Consider the following 16,386-nt stretch of genomic DNA (forward strand, 5'->3'; position numbering starts at 1 on the left):
ACATTACTGTCTTGTCTCCTGTCTTCATGATTGGTCAATGCATAAAATCCGGTAAGGGGTAGCAATCTATCATCAAGGATGGCCGCGGGTTTTTCAGAAACCGGTGCGCAGGTATGCGAAGAGAAAGAATGTTTGTGTTTTTATGAGTGCATACTTCAGTTCACCGTGCCATCCGAATTCATCGGATGAGACCTGAAATTAAAGGGATATATTTAGATCAGGCAGATCGAATATCGGATACGATGGGTTGACTTACCAAGATCTTTAAAGACTTCAATCTTGTTGGTTTTTGATGATACATTTTCAAAATATTTTCAGTTCATTGAAAAGTGTTGACAAGTTGATATGTGCACTGATTCATAATCATAGACTAGTACTGTGTTTTGATACCAATTTTTGCACCGTATATTTCCTCAACAATGGTCACTTAGTACAGATCTGTAGGAAAATCAAATGAATTTTGTCATGTTTTGGCTGCTACTGCTAGCTGAGAAACAACATGAACAATTCAAAAGTTGTTAAAAAATGCTCAGAAAGCTTTCTCAGTGGTATAACTTTTTTTAAGGCCCAGTAAAAAAAAATTTCAACCAACCTTTTGAAAAAAGAAAGGAGGCGGGCCTTTTTTTCCCCTTAAGTTGGCAGATTTTGCAAGATTTTGAAAGAATTCTGCAATTTTCCTGACTCTTCTGCTGATACATGATAGTGATACTTTTGTGTCCAAGTAAAGGCAACGTCACTCTTTCCACCGGATGTTAAACTTCTTGTATACAGCATTGCTACAAATTTAGCTGGACACAAATAAAAAGACAACATATATTGCACTTGTATAATTAATCTCCAGACCTAAATTTGATTCTCTCAAACTTTGATTCAACCAAAATTATATACCATTGCGCCAAACTGCCTCAAGGGAATGGAAATATATGTATTCTCAGTTGTTTCATGCTACTGAAACCGGAGATAAACTTTATTTTTTACCATTTTTTTACTTTATTTTTTCAGCTAGCAAATTGGCTTGCCGTTTTCGGTTGGCACCATATGTGCTCATCACACACAACGAATGGAATGAGCATCCTTTGCTGTGAACAAACTTGAAAAAAACATAAAATCTCCTTTCATTTTCAGCTTTTTGCTCGCCTGGGTGCCAAACCCTCTCTGGAGGCCCTTGACCCCCTGCTGTTTCCACCTTCTCGCGCCCTTCACCCCGGCGACGCGGTTGAGCTCTACGGGCCCAGCGGATGCGGGAAGACGGAGCTGCTCCTCCATCTCATCAGCAACTGCATCCTCCCCGAGACCTGGAGAGGGGCGGAGCTTGGCGGCCTGGGGGTGGGCGTGATCCTGGTGGATGCTGATTTCCAGTTCTCCATGCTACGGCTGTTTCAGGTTCTCGAGAGGAGGATAGTGGATGAGGTGGACAGGACGAAAGAAAGGAGTGAGCGTTTGAAGGAGCACCTGGCTAAACGCAGTGAGTCAAAGTTGTTGAAGGAGGAATCTCATTTTTGTTGTGTAAACAAAATACTGTAATAATTGGAGTTTGACGTTGAGAAATGAACATTGTAAATTGCTACATGTTCCTGGCCCTATCCCGGCGAACCATGATCAAATTTTCCCTCACGTATTTTCCCGACGAGTTCCATCCCGTCCGAGCATGCCCTGAGCAATACAAACTTGCTTTGTGGCAATAATTGAAAATAAAAACTGTGTACAGTCTTTAAATCCTTGGAATTTCCTCTCTTTTTTCTGACCTCCCAGTTGCATGCATCAATTCTAAATGCAAGTTTTTCCTTTTTTTTTAACAGAGGATGCATCAAATCCCAGCCTGAGCACCAACTCAAAAACCGAAAATGTGCAATCTGGATCAGACACATGTGAAATGTGCAAGAAATTGAATGGCAGGATGAATGCGAATGGTGCTGCAGGTCAGCAAGCTACTAGCAAAGAGCCTCGTTTCTGTGATGATCACCGAACGAGTAAACAAACTGGCAAGAAGAGGACAAGAACTGGTGAAATCATTTTGTGCAATGGTGACGAGTGTAATAATTCTAGGACTAACGAGCAGCTTGATAGTAGTATTGTCAAAGAAGATGAGACCCTGTTTGAGGAGCCAACGGCTGACCAGATCGAGGCGTTCATCAGAACTTGCCTGAACCGGTTCTATCTGGTTCGAGCCGGTGCGAGCAGCGACCAGCTCATTATTACTTTGCATTCGCTGGAATCTCTCATTGCCAACCGGCCTGATGTGAGTGTTTTGATGCTGGAGAACGTCGCGGCTTTCTATTGGATAGATAGGATGAATGGGGGCGTGGCCTCAGCCCAGGAGGCCAATCAGAGGAGAGTGGTGGGCGTCATCAAGCGCCTAATTGGTGAATACCAGCTGGTGCTAGTGGCGACCAAGCCGGCCCTCATCCAGCGCAACCGACGGAACAACTTTTGGAATGAAGATCCGACCACACCAACTACACGTTCAAATACATCTCATTCGGATTATGAGCATCACGAGTTCATGTGCAGTGCCTGGAATAAGCTAATCACCCATCGGTTTGTCATGAGGAGACACGAACATGTAGTTCATGCAAAGAATCTAGTTACAACTCAATCGTACTACACAGCACTTCGAACTCTCCCAACTCCGGATCATCTCTGCAGATTTGCCATTTCAAATAAGGGCGTTGTTTACCAGTGAAACGTGGTACCAGCATCCATGTCTGGCTAGTCTTTCCATAAAATGTGACAAAATTTTAACTATTCAGCATCAGATGAATTGCAAAAATCCAAAGAATTCAGTACTTTCAGAATTCAGAACTATATCAGTCTCGGTCATGATTTGTGGGGTATCCAAATCAGGTGTAAAACATCCATTATTCCAAACTCCCTAGGGTGATTTACTAGGAACCTTCCTCATCCTTGCAAATCCCAACACTATATGGTAAACTGTGCACATAAACAGTTTGACTCTGTTTATTTGTGGTATGTCTAATCCCACGTAAAACACAGTCAGTTTACTAGTGCAGTACTAATCCTAACAGATTCCAACAAACCCTGGTGTTGGAGTTTGGCTGGATGGGGATCGTTAGGATTATAGAACAATCCAATATTATGAGAAGTTGAGCAGATTTTTCGGGAGAGTTTTTACACTGTAATGTTGGTTAGCATCCCAAAACAAGTTAAACAACTGGACTTATTTTAAATCTAGAATACCAAAAAAAAAATTTCAAGCCAAACTCCTCGACTGCTTTTCAAATTGGACAGAACTGTTAACATGCATCACATTAAATTAGTTGCTTCAACAAAATAGAGATTTTATTGGATCCATACAAATGTATTTACATATAATTACAACTTTTGTACATTTTATCAAACCTTTGCATGATATATGACATGTACATGGCTTGATTTCATCAAGATGTTTAAACTGTTTAACATTTTTACTTCATACATGTATTTGTGAAATAAATATTCAAAATTACATTGACTATCTCCACAAACGAAGCATCTGCCAATGTAATTTTAACCCATATGTATGCGCAACTTACATAATAAATTGTGGTGCAAGTGGACTTACGCCGTGAAATCAATGTGAAATCGACTGCTGGTTTTTTAATGCATGCACAAAACATACACAAACATATTCAAAGCCTTTGTCGAGAGAAGGTGAACACAATAAAATACAATACCAAAAGTGTAAGCAACTTCAAATAATGCCCTCTTTTTGTGTCTGACATAACTCCAACAGCTTCATTCACTTTGTGCAGGACGTAAAAGGAGAGTTAAGACTCAATTTTCTTGGATCTGTATATTGGCTTTGAACGCCTGCCTACCCCATGGGAATATTTTGCCAAAATGGAACGAGGCGCAGGATTACTTTTCACTCGACCTCAAGCCAGGCGGGTTGCAGCAATCACCCTTGGGCAGCACACTCATATTTCAGGCCTCGCTTGCTGCGAGCGGGTCGCTGACAGATATTTCCGGCCTCGCTCCCCGCGTGTGTTTTCATCATCCGTTCCGAATACCACAGAACATTTGCGTGTATACACGTCATCCGACACGAACTGGTTTAAGTGTTTCATTTTTTAATAGTTGCCATCAAATAAGAGTGATATAATTCCTAGTTATACAAACATTGATGCACATAGGAGACAGCACTGCCGTAGAATTCGCCTCAGCCATGCAGAATCTAAAACAGAAAAATTTTGGAAAAAAAATTGTTTCCTGCTATTCAATCAAGTTTTTTGCAAGTTTTTGTGCTAAACTAAAACTAGACGATGGCCAGTCTCGAGTTTACCCCTCATCCTAACCGTCATTCCTCCAAAAACCTCCAGGCGCTTTTGGAGAATTTTGGCCAAAAAAAGTGGGTTCATTTTGGAGGATGCATTGTGTCGAGTTCGTAGGCTGTACCCAACATTGTTTATGTTCAGTCGTGCATAATTGAGCCCTGCATTATGCTCGCTATCATCCGCGCTGCTTCTGAATGTCATCGGCACTGCCTCAACCCATCAACAGCGATTGTTGGAAGATTTTGAAGGATGGAGGCATTGGTCACCCCTCCACTGAACAAATTCAAGAAATAACAGGATGATTTTGGAGGTTTGCAGTTGAAATCAATTTTCACATGGGTGGCAGTTGGAGGGTTTTGCAGGATGGAGGTTCCTAGCCGAAAGGGCCCAGGGGTGAGGGTTAAATTTTTGGCGAGTAACCTGTATTCACTTTAGGGCAATTTCAACGTTATGAAAAAGTGTAATGTCTATGATGGAGCCAATTTACTGTGATATCTAAGTAATGATTCAAAGAAATGATCCAAGGCTCCGTGCGCCAACAAAAGGGGGCGCCCTTTTACCTAGCAACGACGTACCATGGGCAGGACACATGCATTTCACTGGTTGGCGCGCACCGTTCCTTGTGTGTGACGCACATACACCAGGGGATTTGTACTATGTACACCCATGCCGCGCTTCGCAGCAAAATATTGCAGTCAGGCAAGATGGCGCCCCCAACTGTACATTCTTTGCCGGTGAGGGGGTACTTGTGAACGGAGCAGATAGAAGCTCTTATCAAACTGGCCGTATTCTGATCTTACCTGATTGGTTTTGTGCTGACAAGGCCATGGCACTGCAGTACAGACACTCACGACTCTTGGCGGTTGTCTGGCAAAGCTGTAGGCTCAGCTGACACCGGCCTGCGGGGTAACGGACAAAGTCATCATAAAACGAGCGCTAAAGTACCTCCATGAAATTTGCACCCGGGGGTTATCCCGCATCACAGAAGTCAACACTGAATTGTTTTGTTTTAAGCAACTCCTGAATAAATCCCCATCATCTGATTGGTGATCGTTGATCACTTGTCATTGATTTATTCGTCAGCAAGCCAGAAGGAGCAATTTCACAGAGAGTGAAGTTTGCGATTAAACATACCATAATGTTTAAAACCACATTCAAAAAAAAAATTGAAAGTGAGGCTGGGAGCACACGCCAATCATAAAATAGTCTGGCACCATCCCATTCAACAGTTTACAATTTATAAAAGAGATTCAGGGAACATGATCAAAATAGGGCTTCCTCATGAATAAGGTCTAATTATAGTAGTGTCCTTTCCGTACAGTGTTGACAATGCAGTGCCTTCAAAGATTTCCTTAAAAGAAGAAACTGTGAATAATGGAACATGAAAATTAAATTTCAACTCACTCCATCCATGTCCGTTGGGGCAGGCATCAGAAACCGCACTGGTGAATGCAACAAGTAGGGACAAATGACAGTCAAGGAAAAACACGTTTGTAAATATGAAAAAAAAAATTGCCTAGGAAGAAATTTTAAACGTATGCAAATTTGCATCCACCAGCGTAGGGAAATGCTGTGGCCTCGTGGTTTAGGGCATTAGATTCGTGGTCTGCGGGTAATTCTGCAGGTTGTGGGTTCGAGTCCAGCCTGGGGTAACGGTAGATGTGCCCTTGGGCAAGGAACTTTGTCACTCATTGCTTCTCTCCACCCAGGAGTAAATGGGTACCTGTGAGGGCAGAGATGGTTATTGTGATTGAATTAGCTTCCCTGCGCCTAACAGGCTGCATCGAGCTGTATACTCCCCCAGGGAGCTGAGATGGTATTTGGAATGTTTCATGGGCCCAATGAGCAGGGTAATAATGATGTAGCGCCTTGAGCACCAGTCCCGTGCGCTTTATAAATACCCACTATTATTATTAATACTGCTGCCACAGAAAGGATATTTTCTCCACACAGGTCACATGTCTCTCTCTTCCCAACTTCTGTCTCGTGAGGATTGGACTTGTAGACCTCTGTAACAAGACTCCTGATTGGCTCATCGCTGCTCTTACTTGAGGTAGACAGCCAATCAGCCATCAGCAACAATGTAGTGGTGTGGGCGGTTGCTATGCACAAAAGAATAAAGTGTATAAATTCTAAATAGCAATACATTTTCATAAACAAAACATGTTAAACACATAAATGAAAGAAAAACGAATGTTCAGACCTGATATATTAAGGCTGAGCTACAGGGTTGTATCTTGTAAAACTCTACAGTATGTCCCCCCAAAAAAATGTCCGTCTGACTGTTTTTGAAATAACTACAAAACCATGAAGTCAATTTTGAAAATTTTTGATTGTGCAGATACTCTTAATCATTGGCCTAAACCCCTATGAGTTTCATTTAATTTCAGTCACGCATCACTACACATTGTCAATTGAGCACAACAACATTTTTGGACACTGTGACCAAGTTCTTTGTCTTAATCAACTTCAGTGCTGTGTTATGTAAGCTGTGTAAAATCCTGCATGTTGTGAAAAAAAGGCTGATGTGGTTTGGGATTGGAATCATTTGCCCTTGAGCATTCAACTGAGGTCTTGCCATGATGACTGATAGCCAGGCAAATGACTCCAATCCCAACTGCAGCCCTTTTCATGGCAGGAAGGATTTTACACAGCTTACATAACACAGTACTGAAATTGATTAAGGCAAGGAATTTGGTCAGTGTCCAAAAATGTTGTTGTAATAAATTAACAATTATGTAGTGATGCGTCACTGAAATTGAATGAAACTAATAGGGGTTTAGGCCAAGCATAAGGAGTATCTGCACAACCAAACATTTTCAAAATTGACTTCGTGGCTTAGTAGTTATTTCAAAAATAGTCAGACGGACACTTTTTAGGACATACTGTAGTACAGAAAATAACTAAAATAATTTCTTGAAAGATAGTAAAAATGGTGAACCTACCATTATCGCCAACTTTTTTTGCAGACATCTGTTGCCAAAACTGAAGGGCGGTAAGTACGTGCAATTCCCTCAACTCCCCTTCGATCCGTTGTATGTCAGACTCCTTTCAAATTAAAATTCATGAATGTATAAGACAGTTCCCCATTCCTATTGGTCAGCAGTGTGTCGCGTGTTGAGAGCCACAGTTTCAGACGTTACCAGTGACAGAATTGGACTGCTGTAGTCTTTAACCGTGGTAGAACACAACAATTGTTGCCTGCTGTGATGGGTCCGAGGGATATGTATACCTTCAGGGGCTAATGGCACCCTCAGCTTCGCCCGATGCCATTTGCCCCCTTGGGTGTACAAAACGACATGGACCCTGTCACAGCAGGCAATAATTGTATAATGTACTCTATTTCCGTGCTCTAATCACTGCCTGTCCCATACCTTTTCCCCCTCCGCGTCCTTGTCAGTCCCACCCCCGACCTTGTTCATCTTCATCAGCAGTAGATACCTCCTCAGCCTCAGGGTGTAGCTGTGGGCCCCACCCTTGCCCGAGCTGGCCTCGACGGCCGACTCCCCGTCCGCGACGGACTCTAACTCCTGTGGGAGGCCGTCGCCGGTGTTGACAAAGTTTTGGCGGAGGAATTCGAGCAGGTCGGTCTTTTCGCTCAGGTCTTCTGGAAAGAGTGACAATCAAGAAAGAAACTGCTAACTTTCTGGGCTTGTTCAACTCGGAAGCATGCTGAATCCTTAAAAATTAAACACAAAAAATGTTCACAAAACAAGTTCCCAAGGGAAGGCAAAGCTGAGGGAACTAGTTAGTGAACTTCCAATCCCTCAGGGAGGTAATACCGACTGCGTACTCTCAAACCATGTTATAAACCCTCAAACCTATAAAAACCTGGAATCCTTTGCAATCACCCAGTTTGGTATTTCAACTGCGCATGCGCACAATGATATGGGTTCTGGGTCATTTGGGATAAGTGAACGCTCATCCAAGGCGCATGCACACGAAAGGAGACGGGCGCACGACGCTCGCGCATTAATTTCAAGCAGAAAGGGCATTCGCGTAGCATCGCGTATCATCACGTTAGGGATTTGATCCCGAATGACCTTTGACCTGATATACTTCATCGCGATACTGAACTGGCTTATTCAATACCTTGGCAATCCAGTAATTCAGCCACGGCGGTTTCCATGTTGCCCACTGTGCTGATATTGAGGGTCCGAGGGTAAGGACTCCTCCTGGAAATTCGATGCCTAAAAATTGGAAGATAAGATGAATAATAAGTCAACCAAAATGTGTTAAGTATATCGACTGTGAAGTTGAACAATACCATTTACGGAAAACGATTAGTTTGGCATTGCACTGCGAATTGCTTGTTTTAAAAATCTTAATAAATAATAGTGCATATTTATATAGTGCATATATCTATCAGTATTAACTTATCGCTGTAGAATCGTGTCAACGCAGCTTGTGAAAAATTGTCCAATTACATGATATACAAGTGGAAACGGAACGTGCAAAATCTGAGACAAACGAAACTTAACGTTCAAAATTTCATAGGGTTTTCTAAGGTGTGGCTGACTCGCAAACGGCGATAAGTCAATTGGCGCTTAAGGCGCTACATCATTATTACCCTGCTCATAGACCATTGAAACATTCCAAAGATAATCTCAGCTCTCTGGGAAGTAAACAGCTCGATGCGGCCATTTCGGTGAAAAATCAACCACAATAACCACCTTGCCATCACAGGTGCCCAATTTACTCCTGGGTGGGGAGAAGCAATGAGTGACAAAGTGCCTTGCCCAAGGGCACACGCACCACAACCCCAGGCTGGGTTCGAACCCACAACCTGCAGAATTATCTGAAGTTCACAAGTTCAATGCTCCAAGCAATGAGGCCAAGACCAATGGAAGGGGGAGGGGGAGGGGCAAGAATGGGGTAGGGAAGGGGAGAATTGGGGTGAGGAAGGGGTGGGGAAGGGGTTCAAGGGTTGAAGAACAGTACTTACATGACTGGTTTTGCTATGTAGACACCATGAGGCGATATCGTAATTCCAGAACTCTTGCAGTTCGCATCGGAGCTCTCCATGACATCAGTCTCCAAAACTCCATCTGCACGTCATAATTTGAAACAATTAGTACGACCGCCGAAGAAACTCGGCGCAGCCAACCAATCTCTATGCTGCCAGTCAAATTTCACTGAGGCACTAAGCATCAAAAAACTGCTTAGTCAAACCAATCACAAGCAATTACAGCATATGCCACTTTGCCTGGTAACGTATTCTGTGCTAAGCAACATTTTGTTCTATATGCACTATCTTGAAATTGGTTCCTGCATTCTAAATATTCCAAGGCCTTTTTAACACCATGACTGTGAATTATTTTGTTGAATTTTAGCAAAATCTTAATTTGAATTTATATTTATTCAGCATCTATTATCCTCATGAACTTGAGGTCAATATGAGGTAAATGACCTGGTATGACCTTACATGACCTATGACCTCACCCGACTTTGTCCAATCGATGACGGTCCGATGAGTTTCGCCGAATGAACTGTTTGTCAGAACCATGCTCCCAAAAACACACAAACCTACAATGAAATATAGCAGACAAAAACATGAAAACAAGCCAGTTTTGGTTAACTATAGAGGTAGAGTATGTCATTGGCAGCTATCCAAAAAGTAACTGACAACTTATTGTTGAAAAGCATACTTGGTTTAAGGACAGTAATGGCCCTAAGAAATTATTCTTTCTGGCATGCTGTCATTTTGAAGAAACAATAAAAGAAGGTAATTTCCCAAGGGCGTCCAAAGACGCATTTTTGGAAAGTTTTTTGACAGTTTACATATTAGATGAAGAGCCAACAATCACTTACTTGTCGAGAGTATCGGGTTCTTGCCAGAGTTGTGGGCAGAACGAACCACGGTCCCGCTACCAAGATCGACAAGGAACACCATGAGATACGGCCCTTTGGTCACGACAAGTGTGGCGATACTCGACGATTCCTGCATGAAAAAAAATATTATTCAACAAGTCTTACAACTCAGAACACTTGAAACGGTCCCTTGAGAAAACCATCCTTATGACATCTAGAGCAGCCTTCAGCTGACCGGCGATTTGCATGCGCCGCGACGCAACTGTCAGCATCAAGCAGAAAAGTAATGCTTTAGGACACAGAACTGAGCAATCGTGTGATTCTCGTGGAACAAGTGGCATTTCGACGCAAAATAATTTCAACCGTGCTCGCATCACCAAAGATGCGACAATGATTCCTCGGCACAAACATGATCATGTAAGGTCTTCAAAATGGTGGTGCGCGTGTTGATAACAATCAAACGATCTTCCACGGCCATGTCTGCTCATTCGGCCGTTTTTGCCAACGCTGATTGGTTACACAATGAAATATAATGATCTTGATGCACGTACGACATCGTAACTTCACATGGGTCCACTGCGATTGATTCCCGCCTGTTGCTGTGCACAAGTTAGATTTTTTCTTCTTTTTCAACTGTTAATTATTTTAGCCGATCGTCTTAATATCATCGTACAAGTTACACTCAGGTCGCAACAAATTGGCGACTTATATGTTCCCGACAGTCGTAGCTCATGCGCAGCTTGATTCTGAAAAGTCAGTCGCCGACTGATCTGTGTCGTCGCAAGGTCAAACTGAGGGCAGCTTTAGGTCGAGTCAACTAATTCCAATATTTACATATATGCCAAATTAGGCATGCATTCCACACCTATGTGATCTAGAAAAGTTGCGTACTTCACGTCACATGCCACCTACCATTCACGCACGGATTCGATAGTTACCTCTTTATGAGCGATGTTAGTCCACGCCATGTGGGAAACAGATATCAAGTCCTGATCAACCCAGACATCCAGACATTTAGTAAACGTCGGTGAAGTCGTTTCGTTTTCTTCCTGTATGCTCCATACTGAGATACAGCCCTGTATATCTCCAACTGCTAGCCATGCTGCAACAACAAATGTCAAAAAAAACGTACCAATATAATGAACATACTTTAGACCCCATTATTACCCCCGCTCATCATGCCATATTTCTCAGGCCGTATTGACATCCTGGCAACTATATAGTTTGGCTCTGCAGGACCCGATATACAAATGTAGCAGTTGTGATAAAGTCTCTTGCCTAAGGGCACATGCGGCACAATCCTAGGCTGGACATGAACCATAACCTAAGAATATACCACAAATCTTGACTTTCTTGCTCCAGATCATTAGGCCATGCCAGTCCATTTCAAGAACACCAAATTGTGATAAAGTGTCTTGCCCAAGAACACAAGCAACCCCGCATGCTAGACTTCTTGAGACTAATTCTTGAGTCCTGTTCAGACCACGAGGAGTAAGCACACTGCAAAGTTTCATTTGTCGGAATAACAAAAACCTTCTTACCTTTTGTAGATTGGCTGGTAGTCTGCAGAGGTGGTTCCCTACACCATGCGAGAGACACTGGCCACTGGTAGCCACTGTCAAAGGCATTGTATAAACTGATGTCAGCCCTGCACACAAGCAAGAAATACAGGGTGTCCAAAAAAGGAGAGAAGCAATGAGTGACAAGGTGCGTTGCCCAAGGGCACACGCACCATAACCCCAGGCTGGACTCGAACCCACAACCTGCAGAATTACCCGCAGACCACGAATTCAATGCTCCAGGCCACGAGGCCACGGCGCTCCACATACGCATTCTCCAAAAAAGCTTGCACTCAAAATCAAACCGACACCCTGCCCAACAAACTGTGTTGAATGTACATGTACTTACTCACTCCCCAGATGTAATCTGAACTTCCATATCGCAACATGTCCGCTTTTCATCGCGACAGCCAGCAACCTGAATGACTCTTTCTCAAGTTCCCACGTTTCATCCTGTGAAAGACCACATGCCCGGTCTAAACCTGGTGCAGGTCTGAAAGTACCGGACCAATCCATAGCTGAAAAAAAATTTGAAACTTAAGTAATGCAAAGTTGACGCAACTTTATAACTATGAATTAGATTCACACTGGATGTCATGATGCAATGGTTGCAGTGGCGGACTCGTGTGCGATGCTCCGCGGGTTCGAACCTTGATGGGGAACATGGTGGTTGTGTTCTTGGGCAAGACACTTTACTACAATAGCCTAGCTCTCTTCACCCCGGCCGGAGTACCAATGGGCATCTGTGCTGAGAAACCTGAGCTAGATACCGCGCCATAAATCTGCATTATGACCAATCAACTCATAAGTGAGGGTACATAGGTTCGAACCTTGATGGGGAATATCGTGCTTGTGTTCTTGGGCAAGACACTTTACTACAATAGCCTAGCTCTCTTCACCCCGGCCGGAGTACCAATGGGCATCTGTGCTGAGAAACCTGAGCTAGATACCGCGCCATAAATCTGCATTATGACCAATCAACTCATAAGTGAGGGTACATAGGTTCGAACCTTGATGGGGAATATCGTGCTTGTGTTCTTGGGCAAGACACTTTACTACAATAGCCTAGCTCTCGTCACCCAGGAGTACAAATGGCATCGGTGCTAAGAAATTTGAGCTAGACACCACGCCATAAGTCTGCATCATGACCAATCAACTCATTGTGAGATGGTACGTGGGTTTCAACTTTGATGGGGAACATGGTGCTTGTGTTCTTGGGCAAGACACTTTACTACAATAGCCTAGCTCTTGTCACCCAGGAGTACAAATGGCATCGGTGCTAAGAAATTTGAGCTAGATACCATGCCATAAATCTGCATTGTGACCAATCAGCTCATGTGTGAGTGTACATGGATTCGAACCTTGATGGGGAATATGGTGCTTGTGTTCTTGGGCAAGACACTTTACTACAATAGCCTCCCTCCACTCAGAAGTACCATGGCAGGCATACAACTGGGAATTTAGAAGAAAAAAAAACAAGGAAACTCCAAACCACATAAGATTTTGTACAGTATTTTTCAATTTGTACTGTCATTCATGAGAAGTAAAAAAAAAGAGGAAATCAAAGGATCCGAGAAAAAAGTTGCATGCCTGAAATCGGCTAAGAAACCCTTGGAATTTTAACAAAATACCATGCCATAAATCTGCACTATGTAGCCTGACCAAGACACTGCCCTGTAAAACCTCTCACTAATTTGCATAAATTTACATAATTCCACGCAGTTTTGCACAAGTGTACCTCATGATAGGCTTCTTGTCTTCCGTTACCGTGCTTCAGTGTAAGTTGGCAATGAAGGGGGAACTCTGCGTCGAGTCTATACTTACCGACGGCAGCTAACATGTAGACACGACGCTTGAATTCCACACACTTAGTCTCCAGTGAGGGTTCGGCTGGCAGATCTGGGCGTGGCTCCTCATTGATGTGAGCAAATCCTCTTTGGGGGAGGAGCTTACTAAGGAGGAGGGAGAGGTCCACAACCTATAACAAAATATGAGATGAACAAGACTGAACGACTTTAACCCAAAAGACTCAGTACCGCCCTGAACCGCCCTAAAAGTGTTCGTCTAAATATTTTGAAATATTTTTCACAACATGAAGAATATTACACGGCTTACACAGCACAGCACTGAAATTTACTAAGGCAAGGAACTTGGTCACAGTGTCTGAAAATGTTGTTGAGATCAATTGACCATTGTGCAGTGAGGTGAAATTAAATAATACTCATAAGGGTTGGGCCAAGGATTAGGAGTATCTGCACAATTTAAAAAAATTGAAAAATTTACTTTGTGGTTTTGTTGTTATTTCAAAATATTTAGACCGCCACTTTTTTGGGACATTCTGTAGAAAAGAGACCTTGATAAACAAGGACAGGCACTGGCAAACCAACTTCTGCAATCTCATTGGATGCCATATGCCATCCCAATAATCTGATTGGTCAGTCTCATTAGTGTGTCCCTGAGCAAGCTATATTACTGCAATCATTTCGTTGCCCTTTACTTACCATGGTCATGTTGCCTGTCTTGGATGTCCGTTTGTTGACAGTGAGTCTGTGGTCCAGTGCGAGACATGCTAATAACACACTAGTTTAATAAAACAGAAAAAAATTTCATGTTTCGAATTACTGGTTTAATATGTTGTTGGAAATGGTCTGACGACAGTAGGCCTAATTACCAAGCCAAGGGTCGGCATTTTTCATTTTGAAATGTTAACCTAGCTGCATTCCGTGACGAAATATTTAGGAGCAAAATTACAAAGTTATCAAGTAAGCAAAGAGTGATTTGTCCTCTTGAGTGTGATTGACCTCAATTTTTTTTTATATCAGACCATCCCCATTCACTGGTTCCAACAGCTACAGGGAACCAGGGGCAATTATCATTGAACGTGCTTGGTTGTGGACTGTGGTTTGGCTCAATATATGCTTATATATCTCGGTAGTGGGTACCAGCGAAGTGGTACTCAGTCAAAAGGGTACCTGTCAAACTCCCGGGTACCGGCCGGCGACCACCTGACTAGCTTGAAACTATTTCTGCTGATTCTGTCGTAATTTTCATTAGAGTTGGTGCTGGCTGGCGGGGAAAGGGTCCTGTCTATCAGAAGGGACCTCACCAGACCTGCACAGAAGACGATTAAAAAGCTGTTACAGATTGGTGACTTCATCAACAAAACTTACTAATCAATGACATGTGACATATGACAGTGACATATGACATAAACAATAAGATGGGACACATTGACAATGACACGTGACATATTGAACATGACATATGACATATGATGATTTTAAAGGTATAACATAAATTTGCAAACATCAAAAACAAAACTACCAAATTATCACGAAATGCCGGTTAGTAAAAAAGTCTAAAGCATCATGTAAAATCATGGCACCTGGTGTGCCGTCATTTTCACAAAAGTGATATTTTTGTATCAATTTCCAACACTGGTCGGCAGACCAGCATTGGAAAGAACATAATTCCTCATTTGGTTAGTCCACATTTTCTTTGCAATCAATTACACACCTGTGCATGGTTACAAGCCAGCTAGACTGATTCCCTGACCTTACAATTCCCTGACATTTAACAATTGCTCTGTTTCATCTTAAGTGGGTGAGGGAACCGCACTGCAAGAATACGATTGTTTTTTCTTGGTTTTTTTCAGCATTCACAAACCCAAAATGTCAATATTTGCTATAAAATACTACCCCCCACCCAAATCCATCCATTTCTGAAAATCACAGCAAAAGCAAATGATGATATTCCCTATAAATGAAAGAAAATGAGAAAGTCAATCATTGCAATCTTTTTCACCCATCAGACTTACAGTTCCGTCTTTCTTCATCGTTCAATGCCTCGAAATCAATGGCAATGCCCACATCAAGCTCTAAGATTTCAGCATGTGGTTTGATGATTGACTTGTGGAATACGAAGTTGCTGTTCTGTTCAGTGGGATCACACTGTAGAGACTGTTACAGAAAAGTAGAAAGAAAAGTGTCACTGTTGTTGATTTGTAAAGGGCAACCAGATTTCGTTCTGTTAATGTTAGTACAATTATTGTTAGCAAAAAGTGTTGTATTTTGCACTAAGTTTGATTTATGATCTATAGTATAATATTATTTATTATTTTGGAGCTCTAAGAGCCGTTTTAATATAGCTGGAGAAATAGGGGTCCTAAAGTCAGTGACAGTACAGTTGAGTCATACTGAGCTATAATTCATAGCTCCATGGTTGAGTTTATTTTAGCCACAGACGACTTCAACTCTGACGGTGCTACGCGCAGTGTATGTACTGTGTACAAATACAATGCAAATCCACTGGGCAGAAACAGCTAGCGTGCACAGCCACAAGCGCCCGCGCGCGTGCCGAGGCAATTCGTGGTAAAATATCATCACCGACCCGAAGGCCAAATATGTACTTAAACCCACTGAATTCCACATAAACTCACGAAAATAATGACACATTTTGGGGTAGCGATAGCGATTCTGTTGTCCTCCGACCACGAAATCGCATCACTGCTGACTGGAGAGTGCACAAGTATGATGGGCGCAGCCATCTTTGTTTCAGACTGTTCCATTATAGATAAAAAGGTGAGGTCTTGGGTGTCAAAGTGAGGTCATGGTAAAACGTGAACATAAACTTAGTGAAATTACCGGTAAATGGATAGAGTTTCTCAATTAATACAATTTCTGCTAAATATAAAACAAATCAATCAATTTTTGATTAACTGTTCTGTTATCTAAACGTTGATC

General features: G+C 42.5%; 2 protein-coding genes across 2 annotated transcripts; one reads left to right on the forward strand and one right to left on the reverse strand.

The window, feature by feature from the left end:
- Window positions 1-3: 3 nt before the first annotated feature.
- On the forward strand, window positions 4-3,699 carry LOC119719779 (DNA repair protein XRCC2-like). Its single transcript, XM_038189268.1, has 3 exons — window positions 4-111; window positions 1,126-1,465; window positions 1,800-3,699. The coding sequence occupies exons 1-3, from the start codon at window positions 79-81 to the stop codon at window positions 2,681-2,683; spliced, it is 1,257 nt and encodes a 418-aa protein (XP_038045196.1). The 5' UTR covers window positions 4-78; the 3' UTR covers window positions 2,684-3,699.
- A 255-nt stretch (window positions 3,700-3,954) lies between these two features.
- On the reverse strand, window positions 3,955-16,220 carry LOC119719345 (general transcription factor 3C polypeptide 4-like). Its single transcript, XM_038188763.1, has 18 exons — window positions 16,083-16,220; window positions 15,462-15,603; window positions 14,617-14,755; window positions 14,146-14,224; window positions 13,469-13,622; window positions 11,994-12,162; window positions 11,627-11,733; window positions 11,024-11,187; window positions 10,086-10,215; window positions 9,717-9,800; window positions 9,220-9,322; window positions 8,367-8,464; window positions 7,649-7,881; window positions 7,220-7,322; window positions 6,215-6,376; window positions 5,679-5,732; window positions 5,075-5,173; window positions 3,955-4,174 (listed from the first exon to the last, which is right to left on the reverse strand). The coding sequence occupies exons 1-18, from the start codon at window positions 16,209-16,211 to the stop codon at window positions 4,110-4,112; spliced, it is 2,214 nt and encodes a 737-aa protein (XP_038044691.1). The 5' UTR covers window positions 16,212-16,220; the 3' UTR covers window positions 3,955-4,109.
- Between the last annotated feature and the right edge of the window lie 166 nt (window positions 16,221-16,386).

This window comes from Patiria miniata, unplaced genomic scaffold (assembly GCF_015706575.1).
Source record: "Patiria miniata isolate m_02_andy unplaced genomic scaffold, ASM1570657v1 HiC_scaffold_8, whole genome shotgun sequence".
NCBI lineage: Eukaryota > Metazoa > Echinodermata > Asteroidea > Valvatida > Asterinidae > Patiria > Patiria miniata.

What these genes read in the sequence shown, in the direction of transcription:
- LOC119719779 (XM_038189268.1), top strand. Translation starts at nt 79, where the DNA reads ATGGCCGCGGGTTTTTCAGAAACCGGTGCGCAG. An exon ending in TTTCAGAAACCGGTGCGCAG is followed by an intron (nt 112 to 1,125) that starts GTATGCGAAGAG and finishes TTTCATTTTCAG; the next exon opens with CTTTTTGCTCGCCTGGGTGC. An exon ending in GGAGCACCTGGCTAAACGCA is followed by an intron (nt 1,466 to 1,799) that starts GTGAGTCAAAGT and finishes TTTTTTTAACAG; the next exon opens with AGGATGCATCAAATCCCAGC.
- LOC119719345 (XM_038188763.1), bottom strand. Translation starts at nt 16,211, where the DNA reads ATGGAACAGTCTGAAACAAAGATGGCTGCGCCCATCATACTTGTGCAC. An exon ending in GGTACCCGGGAGTTTGACAG is followed by an intron (nt 14,225 to 14,616) that starts GTACCCTTTTGA and finishes TTATTAAACTAG; the next exon opens with TGTGTTATTAGCATGTCTCG. An exon ending in CCCCAACGGACATGGATGGA is followed by an intron (nt 5,174 to 5,678) that starts GTGAGTTGAAAT and finishes GTTACCCCGCAG; the next exon opens with GCCGGTGTCAGCTGAGCCTA.